Here is a 14841-nt window from a genome sequence, read left to right on the forward strand (position 1 = left end):
AAAAAAAAGAAAATAGGATCCAATGAATTCGCTCAAAAATATAAAAAGATAAGGGATTTATATACAAAATCGAAGAGTAGATGCAACGAATCCAAAGCGAATATATCGTTCGCGATTCCTTTGTACAAACCCGATCTCGAATGAACAGAACTATCTTCTCGTTTTAATCCTTTCTCGTCGCGTTGTCCGTGTCTTGTGCGACGTCAACGTGGCGATCGTTCCCAACATCGTCTGTTTCTTCTATAATTAGACTCCTGGATCTGTCGTTCCTCGGCTTAAAGCCTCAAAACCGAGAGCTTTGTTCCTTCTCCTCCTCCTCGTGGTGTCTGGGTTTCCGGCAATGGCGGCGGAGGGCGGAGAGTTGCCGCCGACCGGGTCCATTCCCAGAGGGAAGGAGGGGAAGGGGCGGCCGCTGTGGAGGAAAGTGAAGTACCAGCTGGTGGAGTACCATTCTCTGCCCGGCTACCTCAAGGACAATGAGTACATACTAGGGTATTACCGCGCCGAGTGGCCGCTGAAGCAAATCTTCCTCAGCATTTTTACCATCCACAACGAGACGCTCAATGTCTGGACGTAAGACTTTCCCCGATGATTCATTCCATAAAGATCTGATCTTTTCTTCCTCTCTGTCTTCGTCTCTCGTTCAATTTTGGTCGTATAGAAACAATACACTCATGCCTGAAGGTATTTTTGGTGCCATTGATCACAAACATGGAATGTGGAATAGAATTCGACTTCGTTCTTATCCTGTCTCACACAGATGATGTGTAATTTGAAGAAAAGATAGTTTGGAGTTATGAAGGTCGTATTGATTGATTATTCGGTAGCAGATTAAAGCTCTCATTATTGATTCTGGACTTCCTTGAGAAACGAGTTTATCGATATTAATTCTGTCTGCGTTTGGTCAAATCATGCGAAGAGAAATTGATTAACATTGGTGAAAAGTAGCAGCACCTAACGATTTGGGTTTTATCCCAATTGATGTGATGCTATTTCGGGGTCAACTTCGTGAATCAAGTGACGTTGGCGTTTAATATAAATTGGACATTTTCCTGGCATCTTAAGCTTTCGTGATTGATAATTATCCAATCGAAATATTTCTCTATTTTCGAACAACTGGTTGCTACATTAAGAGGGAATTTTGCAATTCTTTTTGTGGATTGTATTTCTGTTTGCTTATAGCGAAGGATTTTGCAATATGAACTGTAATTTTACGCTCGATTGACATTATAGGTTTGTTTTGGTGGCACCTTTTTTACAATTTCTGTTCAAGGAAATCAAGGTAATAGATTCAGTCAACTTTTATTTCAAAGAAATTCCTCCGTAAGAATGATCTGAATTCTTAATCTTGAAAAAGAGAGAGAAAAAAACCACATTGTTATGAAAGCCTCATTTTATAGCTGAACAAATGGTTGATTTGATATCTTGATGGTTCTATAATCCAAAATATAGCTTGACGAGACAAGCCATTAAATATATCTGGAGGTCAATATATGGTTTTGGCTATACAATGAAAATTTGATCACTTTATGCTGTTGATTAAATTCATTTCGCTGCCTTCTGTTCCTTACTATTCTGTTTTGACACCTCATGCATTAATGTTTCAGGCACTTGATTGGCTTCTTTCTTTTTCTTGCTCTGACCGTATACACCGCAATGAAAGTTCCGAAGGTTGTAGATCTTCAATCGCTGCAGCATTTGCCAGATGTACTGAAGAAAGCTGATCTGCAAAAGATTCAATCAGAACTTGTAGCCTGTCTTCCTTCACTGCCTCACCTATCTCATTTGCAAAGATTAAAGAATGAAGTGAAGACATCCTTGGCTTCTCTGGACATGCTTCCATCTCTATCTCACCGGCACATACTGCAACTTCTATCAAATTGTCTGCCTCACAGATATGCGCATGCAAATTACAGTAATGTATCAGTTCTGGTAAATTCTCACTTCATTATCTTGAATTTGCTCACAGGCCACTGGAAATAATGTTTGTATTGGACCTAATATTATTATTGACAAGAAAACTTGCAGAATGCGTTCTCCTCTTGCCACCATTGATAGTGAGCATCAGTGTGCTTCTTTTGCAAGGATAACAGTTGTACTATAGGCACTCATCTCATATCAAAACCTCTAGTCTTGATATCAACATGCCTGTCTTAGCAGCAGTTTTTGGTATATCATCAACATGCATTAATTATGCATGCATAAGTAGTTTTCTCTTCAACAATGTCTTGCACTAATCCAAAAGAAAATTTCTATGCGAATACTCACCATAGTTACATGATATGTTGAAAATGCAGTCAGCTATGAAGGATGATGTGGCTAACATGATAGCTCCACTGGTGGTACGACCAATTTCACGGTGGCCATTTTTCGCCTTCTTAGGTGGCGCAATGTTCTGCCTTCTTGCAAGCAGCACATGTCACCTTCTGTCGTGCCACTCCCGTCGCCTTGCGTACATCATGCTCCGCATTGACTATGCTGGGATTGCTGCCCTCATTTCCACATCGTTCTATCCCCCAGTGTACTACTCGTTCATGTGTAACCCATTCTTCTGCAATATCTACCTCGGCTTTATCACCACTCTTGGGATTGCCATGATCGCGGTGTCACTTTTTCCGGTGTTTCAGAGCCCCAAGTTTCGAGTTATAAGGGCAAGTCTGTTTTTCGGAATGGGGGTATCCGGGGTGATCCCTGTGTTGCACAAGTTGATTGTTTTCTGGCATCGGCCAGAGGCACTGCACACGACGGGCTATGAAATCTTGATGGGTCTGCTCTATGGCCTTGGTGCATTGGTGTATGCCACGCGAATTCCAGAACGATGGATGCCCGGAAAATTCGACATCGCCGGGCACAGTCACCAGCTCTTCCATGTGTTGGTCGTCGCTGGGGCTTACACGCATTACCATGCAGGGCTGGTGTATTTGAAGTGGAGAGATCTAGAAGGATGCTAGAATTGCCATACATGAGAAGAGCTCTGAAAACATCTGCAGCAGCATGGAGTTGAGCTCTGAACAGGTTTAAGCTTCTGAATAACCATGGCTACTGCTCATTCACCAACTAGAGGCTTTTGCCAACAGAGCAAATGTAATTGTAGCTTTTGCAAGGGAAATATGTGTTGAGAAGTGGATTTTGTTGTATAAGTTGCTTGTAATTCTATAAGCATGACTCCGGTAAATTGATTCAGATTGTGGTGTTTACTTGATCTCGTTCACTGTTTAGCAGTGCTCTATATCTATAGATCAAATAACTTTTGTTATTTTTATATAATTTTAAGAGGCTTTTTTCATTGTTATTTCTGATAGTCTTTCTTGGATGTTTCTCAGTTCCCATTTCAAGTTGAATTGGTGAGGTAGAGTATGAGTTGGAAATTATTCATTTACTAGGAATTAATTTTTATTTTTTTGGAATTAATTGTAGGAGTATTGAAATCTGTGCTATGAAAATTTGTGTAATCATAGAGTTGCAGAAGTGTAATCTAATCCGCTAATTTGCTCATTTCTGTTGGTTTGTTACTTTCCAGTAAATTGGATTCTAAGTTTATGAAATGTTTAATATATTGTATTCAGAATTACAGTGGAAAAGTATACAATTGTTTTATCAAAATCAATATAATACTATTTCCATATATTAATTTGCATTCCGAGTTTATCTGAGATGGTTCGACTCGACTCGCTTGTCACATAGACCGAACCGGTTAAAATCGCTAGGTTCAATCAAACAAAAAAAACGACTCGAACCGGGTGACATATATATGGGGTGGTCGGTTGGCCCGCTGGATTATACCTCCGTTCTTGATCTGGCGTGAAAGCGAGACAAAGAAGCAGTCGTCGATCGATTCCATCAGCGTTTCGCTCGCCCCGCCCACCGCTGATTCCGGGACGGAGCTAGGCATGTCATCGCCACCACTGAGCTGATGGTGAATCAAAGATGATTTTGCTATTCTTTCCCGTCTCTTCGACCCTTGATCGGTTGGCGTTCCTTCAAATTTCTCTCGTTGTGTTCGATTCGTGTACTGATCATCGCTAAATGTCTTCTCTTGTTCGGTATGTCAATCTCCCCAGCCCTAATTTTGGAATCGGGACCAAGTTGATGGGCCTCCACGTCCCGGTCCAAGAATTGAGCCGACCCAATTAACCGGATTCGATCATTCTATCTTGTAGCCCTAACAGGAGCCCTAGCTTGGTTCCTCTCCCCTCGTATCCACCTCAGGCGATCGTCGAAGCAAGTCATTGTTACTCCCATCTCCGGGAGAACTAAAAAGGTGCGTTCTTTTCTTCTTCCCGAACTTTGCCCCAAACTATGGTTCTTGTTCCGTTCTCCTCTTTGATTTCTTCGACCTTTATATCACATTTGCTTGGGGTTCTTCTTTTTGATCTGCTAATTAGTTTGGAGCGGAAACGTCGTTCCCTTCTCTCTATGGATGGATGTGCGAGAAACAAAACCATTTACCATAGAATCTTCTATAGTATAATTTAGCTCCTGTTTCCCCTTCCTGCATAAATTAACCTATTCGACCTTCTTATCATTTTACAATGTTGCTTGAGGGGAATGAATACATATACAACTTCAGTAATCAGATGATTGAAGATAAGAGTGACGACAAGAAAATGGGAAAAATCTGAAATTTTATGGAAAAGAAAAAGACTTTTTTGATGTGTTTGTTTATTCTTGCTGCAAGATTGTGTTGTTGTTGTTGTTGTTGTCGATGGCTTCTTTTTACTTCACAGTAGAAGTTAAAAAAGACAGATTTTAAAGTGAATTTGCTGAGCTTATCCTCAGGTTCTTCATCACAACCCAGACAGTGTCACCATCACAACCATGGAGCAAACACTTGCAGATGTTTCGGACATCTTCGATTCGGTGGTGTATCTGGATGAATCCCTGCGCCAAGAGGGTTTCGAGGATGGGTACAAGGATGGTTTGGTTTCTGGCAAGGAGGAGGGGAAAGAAGTTGGGTTGAAGATGGGTTTCCAAGTTGCGGAAGAGCTGGGCTTTTATCAGGGCTGCGTTGATGTGTGGAACTCAGTGATCCAAGTTGACTCAGGAGCATTCTCATCTAGGCTCCAGAAGAGTGTCCAACAACTAGGAGATCTGCTAAGGAAGTATCCACTGTTGGACCCTGAAAATGAGCAAGTTCAGGAGATGATGGATGGTATCAGACTAAAGTTCAGGATTATTTCGGCAAATATGGGGGTTAAGTTGGAATATAAAGGCTATACGAAATCGTCGGGGATGGAGGATATGTAGGTACTAAGCATATTATTTCCTAATACAAAGAATATTTATGGCTGGTGTCATTGTTGATATTGCTTCTGTTTAATTGATGTTTGGAGATTGTGAACTAGTAGTTACCATTCTTTTTATAAGGATGGTTGGATGTGACTTATTCTATCCTGTCAATTGCGCCTGGGAGATCAACATTTAAATTAGGAATTTAAATATTACGAATGACAATTTATGATCTAAAATATTGCGTATTCGCGCTGTTGGCATTTGATTTTCCCTACGACTACATATAATTCCTGGAATTTCCGGTTACAGGCAACCAACTCGTAGATTCTCTCCAACTCCAATTTTCAAGTATAATCGTCGGATCTCACATCTTGACCGTTATTACCCAGGCGGCCCGATCACCTCCTCGAAAGATGGTCCGTTCGATCCGATCAATCGCCATAATGGTTGCAGAGGATCCTAACCACGAACGGCGTGCGTGCCACCCGATCCCGCTTCCTCAGTCAAGAAAGCCGCCGCCACCGTCCGCCTCGTTAACGTGCCGTAAGTGGTGACACACGTCTGACGTACGCAAACGAAACGGCAACGGGAAGCGGGTGATGGTGACACGTCGTAGTCGTTCTGGATGCGGATCACGTGGTGCACGTGTTATGAGTAATACAGTTCTGGATGCTGGCGTCGGATAACCCGAGCCTGGTGGGATGATGCACATCTGATACGCGGAGACGCCTTCTGTCTCACTCCCGCCGTCATAACAGTGCTTTGATGAGGGAGCTGCTGACTCGTGCAGCGTCATCCATGAATCACTTGGAAATTAGTAGGACATAAAACTTCTTTCTTCATGCATCCATGTTACCGAAAATTAATAGAAATAGTTTCGTTGGGTTACGAGTTGCAGCGACTCCTATAATTAATTATATGTAGTATATTTTTTTATTTTCTAACAATTAGTAATATGATGTCCTTGAATTGTAAGTGTTTTTTATTTATACACAATTATCATGTGCGTTCATCATAAGTGTGTACGATATGAAATCGTCGTAACTCTGATTTGGAGTAACTGAAGCTACCAAGTATAACATTAAAAAAAAAAAGCAATTTATGCGACTAAAATTTCTCAAACTTAGTCTTTCTGATAGATTAGAACAAAATGATGTTCATGCTTTGTGTTCGGGCATTAACAACAAGAACGATCTCCTCAGCATCTCGACCGTTGGATTATTTGATCTGTTCCCTAGGATCACAATCTCAATGCACCTCAGGAACAGGACGTAGGTATAGCGTAGGATGACACAGCACAGGTAGACCGTCAAAACGATACTTTTTCCGAGTCGTCAAACTTCCCCAGGAGGAGAGACGGACCTTCTGTGCGCGTCCCAGATAGTATCTGTCGGCCTTCTGTGATGACCACACGAGTATATCAGCGTGTAACGCCGAGACGGACGACTCACCTATTGGAGTTTGCTCGGCTTACCTGATAAAACAAAGGTGGGTCCCAACGTGGAGCCTAACTCTTCCGTCTAATCACCACGAGGGTGTAGCCCATTGGGGTGAGTACGGGGGCGGACAAAGGATGACGTCACTGCTGCCCCAAATAGCCGAGTCTATATATTTCGGCTCCCCTCCCTCGACGGTTTTACCAGCCGCTTCGCTTCCCTCCTCCCCTCCAAGTGCAGATGAAGAACACAGGAAACGGGAAGGAGAACGCATCGCCGCCTCGGCCATCTCCGTCCTACACCGTGCCGCTCCGCATCATCCACCAGCCCCTGGCCAAGCCGTGGCGGCGGCCCGTGCCGCCGCCGCCGCGAGTGTATCACGTGCATCCACGAGGCTTCCGGCAGCTGGTCCAGATCCTCACCGGCGCCCCGCAGCAGCACTCTTCCGAGCCAGCGACCAAATCCGCGACGACGCCTTCGGCCCCTCTGATGCCAGCGTCTCCGACGATGCTCTCACCACCGACATTCGCTGCTCTTACCAGCGTCATGGATGACAACAGCGCAAAGCTGGAGTTCGCATTGCCTTCGCCGTATCCGGAGGCGTACACAGCGTCGAGTTCATCTCCCATCTGGGGAACGATGGTGGATGATAACGACCATGTCTACTTCTAATTAGTAGCCTCCGTCTCGGCTCCTCTGTTCTTGGATCAATCAATCACTCAGACTAGACATGCCCGAAAATAAAAGCAGAGGAACAGAGAAGTGTGTTCTGTTCATGGGCTATTGATGATTAGATATAATTACATAAAGAATAAAATATGGAAGAAAAATATAAATAGATGTCGATACAAAACAAGAAAGCCGACAATTGTGAATTAAGTTATTATACGAAATATATTATATAATATTTGATCATAAACATGACGGTCTTTTTTTTAATTTAAGCTTTTGAGATGGTTTGTATCCCCAAAAATGAATATTTATTGATATTCATACAATGTTCATCTCCCAGTTTGATTTGCAACATGCACTATTAAGTGCAATAGTCTTTTTCCGATATGCTTGGCTATGTATTTAAGTTTAATTTAATAGTTCTTTTTTTATTTGGTTTGCTATGTATTTTGAGTTTAATTTCTTGGAGGTGAAAATGAGTGTAAGATTTCATTAAATATATCAGGTTTTTTCTTAATAGCTAAAACTTTTGGGATTACTAATATTCCAGTTAAAATTATTAGTGTAATAAAAAATAATTGTTAAATTAACTAATTATTATAAGTTTAATATAAATGGGTATGCATAGACATGATGACTCCTTAAGAGCTTAGGCTTATTTTGTCCTTGTTCTTCACCTCGTTTTAACTTCTTAAGGGTGTTATGCTATATGCATTATCCTTACATAATCTATTGTGAGTGATTTCACACACACACACACACACACACACACACACACACACACACACACACACACACACACACACACACACACACACACACACACATATATATATATATATATATATATATATATATATATATATATATATATATATATATATTATAAAATTATTTAGTATCAATTATAAGATGATTATTAGGCTTAGAAATAAATATTAAAACTTCATTTCTCTTAAATTAGCTTAGTTGTTCGTGTCTAGACAAATGAATCATCTTTAATAATATCATTATTGTATTTAGGCTCAATTTGAGATAAAAATAATCTTTATATAAATAATTTAAAAAAAAATAAATTTAAACTGCTTTTCATATATCCCAATAATTGACTCATTAAAATATGTTTCTATATACTTCTATTCCTTTGTTAAAGTTTCTATATACTTCTATTCTTTTATTAAGGTTAGAGGAAGTAGATATATCAAAGTTATTATTTAGAATAAGATCATTATTCAAATTTAATTTTTTAAGTTCAAAATAATCACTATCAAAATTAATTATCTTAATTAAGGAGATACATAAAAAAAACATAAATATATTTTATAACAAGTAAAGATATTTTGTTGAAAAATCTATAAGATTTAGAATTAAAAGAGTATTAAAAACAAAATACTTTCATCGGATTTAGCATCAAAATTTTCTAAGGCATCATCAAAATTAATTTTCTTAATCGAGGAGATTCATAAAAAATAATATGAATTTATTTTTTAATAACTAAATATTTTTTATTGAAAATTCTATAAGCTTTAGAATAAAAAGAATATCCAATACCTTCATCTAAAATACTTCTAATAAAAAAATTTAAAATATCAAATATTGATTCTTTTGTTATTCTATAACTCATAAAATGTTGTAGATAAATGCAATCTTACAAAATCCTATTTATGATTTGATAAGCTATGTTAACTACTTCAATCTACAAATATTTGGGTAAGTAATGTTTATTGAGCATGGTCCTGATCATCTTTTTGTAAGCTCCAATTTTGTTTCTCAACAACTCTATTTTGTTCTGGGTTTTTTTTGGAGCGAGAAGTTTGGGTCATACCTATTTAAATCATAAAATTTTTAAAAATTATAATTTTTAAATTCACTATCATGATCATTACAAATATATAAAATCACAAAACCCTTTTCATTTAAACTTATTTATAAAACTTGATAAAATATTTAAAATAATATTTTTTGTGTTAAGAAGTACGTGAAAGTGTTTCTAATATAATCATGAACAATCATAGATGCATAGTTACTATTTACAAAACTTGCCATATTAATCAATCCAAATAAGTTTATATGAATTAGTTGTAGTTGTCTAGTGATATTTACTTGATTTTTAGATTTAAAATTACTCTTTATATATTTTTCTAATTGACATCTATTTCAATTTTATTTTTAATAAATTTGATATTAGATATTTCTTCTACAAGTTTTTTAGTTTTGATTTAAAAAATCAATTTCTAATTTCCTATGCTAAAGCTATGTATTATTTCAAAGTTGAAAAACAAGTTATATCATGAAAATCATTAAGATCAATATTACAAATATTATAATTATTGAATCTCGGATTTTGATGATGAAATCAATTGATGAAGTTATAATCTAATTTATGTTTTGAGTGATCCAGGACTAACTTCGATTAAAAAAGGTAAATCGATGAAAGTAGGAGAATTAAACGTTGGGCCGGAGTGAACATTATTGAATTTTAGATTTTGATGATAAAATCAATTGATGAGTTTGTGATCTAATCTGCGTTTTGAGTGACGCAGAACTAGCTCTGAGACAAACTGATTGAAGTAGGAAGAATCAGATGTTGGGTCGGAGTTGAACATGTCAGGAGATTTGACGTCGGGCCGGAGGTTCGGTCGATGTGCTAGTAGAAGGACTTCGTGCCATGAGTCCGAGCATCGGGCTAAAGGATCGGACATTGCGCCAAAGAGATCGAAAGTTATGGGAGTCAACATGCTAATTGGGCAATACGCCGAAGGAGAAGACGATGCACCGGAGGATCGGACAAAGCGCCGAAAAAACCAATGACATGTCGAATAATATATAATTTATGCTTTGTAATAATTTATTTAGTTCAAGTTATTCTAGATCTAATTGAGTCGGTATTGGGGTGAAACAATGTCAACTCAATTAGGGACTAATTGGACATGAATCATGGCTAAATTGAGCATGTTGTTTGGCCCATTCAGTGTCCTGTAGTAGGGTCTGGCGATGGTACTGCCTAAACACAATCGTCAAGATTATATCAGATGGTGGTATCCCTAGACTGGGGGGTGGTACCGCCTAGTGTCAGTGTGTCAGGTAATGGTACCACCAAACTGGGTGATAGTACCGCCCAGTGTCAGATTGACAGGCGATGGTACCGCCCAATATTGGTGGTGGTACCACCAGTACCCTGAAAACCCGAGATGAGATCATTTTGACTCTAAATTTGAATCCATTTGGGGCCTATAAAAATTTCACTCATCCCTACTCGGTGAAAACATTAACTGAGAGCAAAAAGGAAGGAAAATGTTGTTGTAATATTGTGAGAACTCCTCTAAAGCTCTAAGTGTTGGGTGAAGTTTAAGAGAGGGGTGAGTGGTTGTAAAGGTTATATCCTAAACATGTGAAAAGGAGAAAATGGGTGTAAAAGGGTAGTTAATATTCGCCAATTAAAAGAAAATCAGGTAATGAAAGTTGGTGGTCTCGAGTGAAGAGGAATCGAGAGTGGATGTAGGACACGACGACCGAATCACTATAAACTCAATGTGCAATTTCCTTTCTGCTTTTCATTATCATTGCCATTGCTTTTTAAGTTAATTATTTAGTTCACTTACTCTAAGTCAAGCATACTTTCATTATTGAATTTTATCGAATGAGTTTTCAAACCGATATAATTTTTCATAAGCACTAATTCACCCCCCACTCTCTTAGTGCCAATATAGTCATAACAGTTGGTATTAGAGCCAGCTTTTCTCGATTAGATTAACACCCAAGAGAGATGGCTTTTTTCGACTTTTAAGAGAGTCTTTCTATTATTCATCATCCTATATTCAATGGGACGGGCTATATTTATTGGAAAACTTGGATGAGAGTTTTCTTACTTTCTTTGAACTTTAATTTATGGAATATCGTTGAACTTGGTTTTCAAATCCCCTCTAAACCTATAAATGAATAGAATGACTTTGAAAAAAAATTGTTTTCTCTAAATACGAAAGCTATGAATACTTTATTTTACGCTTTGGATAAAAACGAGTTTAATCGTATTTTGACTTATGAAACCGCACATGATATTTGACATACTCTTGAAGTCACACACGAAGGTATAAGTAGGGTTAAAGATTCTAAAGTTAATTTTTTGATGTATGATTTTGAATTATTTCGTATGAAACCAAGTGAAACCATTAGAGACATGTACACCCTTTTTACGGATGTCATCAATGGTTTAAAAGCACTTGGTAAAAGTTTTTCGAATCTTAAACTTGTGAATAAAATTTTATGTTCTCTTCCTAAAAATTAGGATTCAAAAGTAACTACCATTCAAGAAGCAAAGGACCTAAATAATTTTTCATTTGAAGAACTTATCAGGTTTTTAATGACTTATGAAATGAGTTATATAACATAAGATGAACATGAGAACAACCTTTCAAAGAGCAAGAAGAATATGGCATTGAGAACCAAAGAATACCACTTGAGTGATAACTCAAGTGATAATGATGATGATATATAACTTTTGACGAGAAAATTTAAAAAACTCATAAAACAAGAAACTAAGAACAAAAATGAGCTTAAAAGAAATACAATAACTTGCTATAAATGCAATCAGCTGGGGCACCTCAAAAGTAAATGTCTACAATAAAAGAAGAAGAAGGCATTAAAGGCGACATGAGACGAATCGAGTACATTCGAAGATGAGGAGCAAACTGATAAAGAAGAGGTGGCGAATTATGCCTTAGTGGCTTTCGACAATGAGGTAAGTGACTTAACCAAAACCCCTTTGCTTTACTATAAAATTACTTGATGCATTTTATAAGTTATTTTAAATTAGTATATAAAATACAAAAATAAATAAATAAATAGGGGGATCATGTTTCTTTTTCTAGTGATTTTGAAAAATTAAAAAAATTAAGTATGACAATTGCATGTTAACTCCTAGCACTAAGTATAAAGAGTTAGATTCACTTAAAAAAGGAAAAAATATATTATTACAACAAAAAAAATAATTTTGATTGAAAATACTTTATATTTAATGAAATCATGCTTGATGATTTAATGATGCATGAAGCTTTGAAGCAATGATGATTTTTTTTGTGTTATACTATTGATCTTTGTCGTGATAAACTTTGCTTTTTCGGTTTTAAATGATGATGCATGTTTTTATTTGGCATAAAAGATAAAGACGTGCTTGTATGAAATAAATAGGGAATACAATTTTCTTAAAAAATTCTCTATCTTATCAATTTTTTAAAAAGAGATTAATGAATCGATCTATGTTATTTTTTATGAATCTCTTGAACTATGAAAGTAATTTTGATAATTTGATGATTTAAATTTGAATAAATTTTTTATCCAAATCATGATCTTGATTCCTCGATAACTATAAGTTGAGATTTTTATGAATCAATATTGTTTACTATGATTCTTCTTTTCGCTATTTGATTTATCTAAATGAATCATGATTTTTCTCTTGATTCCTCGGAATTATAACTTAAAATCTTTTATGAATCAAGATCTTTTATTCTCCTTTTTACGATTTACTAAAGAGAATATCTTTTTTGGAATTCATGACTTAATATTTTCCTTGTTATTCGATCTCATAAGATTTCTTTCTCCTTTTTTTAAAAGAGAGATCCAAATGAATCATATCTTTTTGTATTCACATGATTCTTGATATTATATCATTCTTAATATGATTTTCATTATGTACAATTCTCTTGTATTTATGATTGTATACGTTATGTGATACTTAGAGCAATGATGTAAGAAGAAAAATTTGCACCATTATTCCCCTCTTCTTCTTTCTTACAATGACAAAGGGGAAAAAGAAAATTACTAGCATCTCAAGAGAACCAAAAGTATTAGCTTGAATGTTAAATTTAGGCAAACAAAAGTAATAGCATGAATGTTAAATCTCCCAAATGTATAAACTCTTTTTATATATTTTTTAAATTATTTCTTGATTTTTATAAATTAAGTTTTCTTTTTAAATCAAGATCATTTCCTATCATTCCTTCTATTTACAAAAGAAGAAATTTGTCAAAAATGATACATGGTCTTTTGGTATTCATGACTTGATATTTCATTTTTTATGATTAAAATATTGATATAAATTTATCCTTGTTATTTATCTTTATCATGATTTAAAAATTGATGTAAAGGGAAAAGAATTACAATATTGTATTCTTCCCTTATTTTTGACAATGACAAAGGGGGAGAAAGATTTGCTAGATTGCACAATTTAAGAAGAAGCAAAAACTTGTAAACTTTCAAAAACTTGCTAGCTTGAACATCGCAAAGAAAACCAAACATGCTAAACTTGCACATCTCTAAAAACTTCCTAGTTGCACTTTTCCTTTTTGTTGATGAAAAAGGTATGATGATAATCATGCATATTATGCCTAAAATGATGATTTGAAATTATATACAATGATCATGCATTTAATGATGATTTTGAAAATATACATTATGTTTTGGAATGATTGCAATACTCATGATTTTATTATGATAATGTCTGATGTATTGCATATGATGTGATTAAAATCATTTCAACTTGGACTAAAAGGTCATTATTTATTTGAATGATGCTTTATTTCAATATGACATATTGATCGGGGAGTTTAGTTTAAACTCCGTCATCAATTGATTGTTATCATAAAAAAGAGGAAGATTGTTGAATCTCGAATTTTGATGATGAAATTAATTTATGAGTTTATGATCTAATCTATGTTTTGAGTGACATAGGACTAGATCAAGAAGAGGAAAATTGATTGAAGCAAGAAGAGTCGGATGTTGGGCCGAAGTTGAACATGTCAGGAGATTGGACGTCGGGCCGGAGGATCGGTCGATGTGCCGGCAGAAGGGCTTTGTGCCATGAGTTTGGGCATCGGGCCGAAGGATTGGACATTACGTCAAGGAGATCGAAAGTTGCGGGAGTCAATATGCCAATTGAGTAATACACCAAAGGAGAGGACGATGAGCTAAAGGATCAAACGAAGTGCCGGAAGAACCAATGACATGTCGGATAATATATGATTCGTGCTTTGTAATAATTTATCTAGATCGAGTTGGTCTAGGTCTCATTGAGTCGGTATTGGGGTGAAACAATGTCAACTCAATTAGGGGCCAATTGGGCCTGAATCAGGACTGAATTAGGCCTATTGTTTGGCTCATTCAATGTCCAGGGTATAGCGATGGTGCTACCATGATTGGATGGTGGTACCGCCTAGACACAGTCTTCAAGATTATGTCAAGCGATGGTACCGCCAGATTGGGCGGTGGTACCACTCAATATCAGGGTGTCAAGCGGTGGTATCACCTAATGTCAGATTGACAAGCAGTGGTACCGCCTAGTACTGACAGTGGTATTGCCAGTACTCGAAAAACTCGGGATGAGATCATTTTGGCTTCAAATTTGAATCCATTTGGGACCTATAAACACCCTACTCATCCTTGCTTGGTGAAAACATCAACTGAAAGCAAAAAGGTGTTGGGAAATCTTGGGGGCGACATCATATGC

The 14841-nt window shown here is 36.7% G+C and overlaps 2 protein-coding genes across 3 annotated transcripts; both read left to right on the forward strand.

Moving 5' to 3' along the window:
• Window positions 1–235: 235 nt before the first annotated feature.
• LOC103999318 (heptahelical transmembrane protein ADIPOR3-like) lies at window positions 236–3183 on the forward strand. Its single transcript, XM_009421045.3, has 3 exons — window positions 236–573; window positions 1608–1932; window positions 2298–3183. The coding sequence occupies exons 1-3, from the start codon at window positions 341–343 to the stop codon at window positions 2949–2951; spliced, it is 1212 nt and encodes a 403-aa protein (XP_009419320.1). The 5' UTR covers window positions 236–340; the 3' UTR covers window positions 2952–3183.
• Window positions 3184–3778: 595 nt separating this feature from the next.
• On the forward strand, window positions 3779–5304 carry LOC135599047 (uncharacterized). Of its 2 annotated transcripts, none has more exons than XR_010481807.1 (3): window positions 3779–3968; window positions 4062–4261; window positions 4780–4827. XR_010481807.1 is itself a non-coding variant. In XM_065093718.1 (3 exons), the coding sequence occupies exon 3, from the start codon at window positions 4819–4821 to the stop codon at window positions 5245–5247; it is 429 nt and encodes a 142-aa protein (XP_064949790.1). In that variant the 5' UTR covers window positions 4018–4043; window positions 4161–4261; window positions 4780–4818; the 3' UTR covers window positions 5248–5304. The 2 variants fall into 2 exon arrangements, 1 of the variants encoding a protein (XP_064949790.1); XM_065093718.1 differs by lacking the exon at window positions 3779–3968 and adding an exon at window positions 4018–4043 and having other exon boundaries at window positions 4161–4261; window positions 4780–5304.
• Window positions 5305–14841: the final 9537 nt, after the last annotated feature.

Source organism: Musa acuminata, chromosome BXJ2-1 (assembly GCF_036884655.1).
Source record: "Musa acuminata AAA Group cultivar baxijiao chromosome BXJ2-1, Cavendish_Baxijiao_AAA, whole genome shotgun sequence".
NCBI classification, from domain to species: Eukaryota; Viridiplantae; Streptophyta; class Magnoliopsida; order Zingiberales; family Musaceae; genus Musa; species Musa acuminata.

Excerpts from the sequence above, each read along its gene's own strand:
- LOC103999318 (XM_009421045.3), top strand. The coding sequence starts at position 341 with ATGGCGGCGGAGGGCGGAGAGTTGCCGCCGACCGGGTCCATTCCCAGA. Across the intron at positions 574-1,607 it reads GAGACGCTCAATGTCTGGAC|GCACTTGATTGGCTTCTTTC; the intron begins GTAAGACTTTCC and ends TTAATGTTTCAG. Across the intron at positions 1,933-2,297 it reads ACAGTAATGTATCAGTTCTG|TCAGCTATGAAGGATGATGT; the intron begins GTAAATTCTCAC and ends TTGAAAATGCAG.
- LOC135599047 (XM_065093718.1), top strand. The coding sequence starts at position 4,819 with ATGGAGCAAACACTTGCAGATGTTTCGGACATCTTCGATTCGGTGGTG.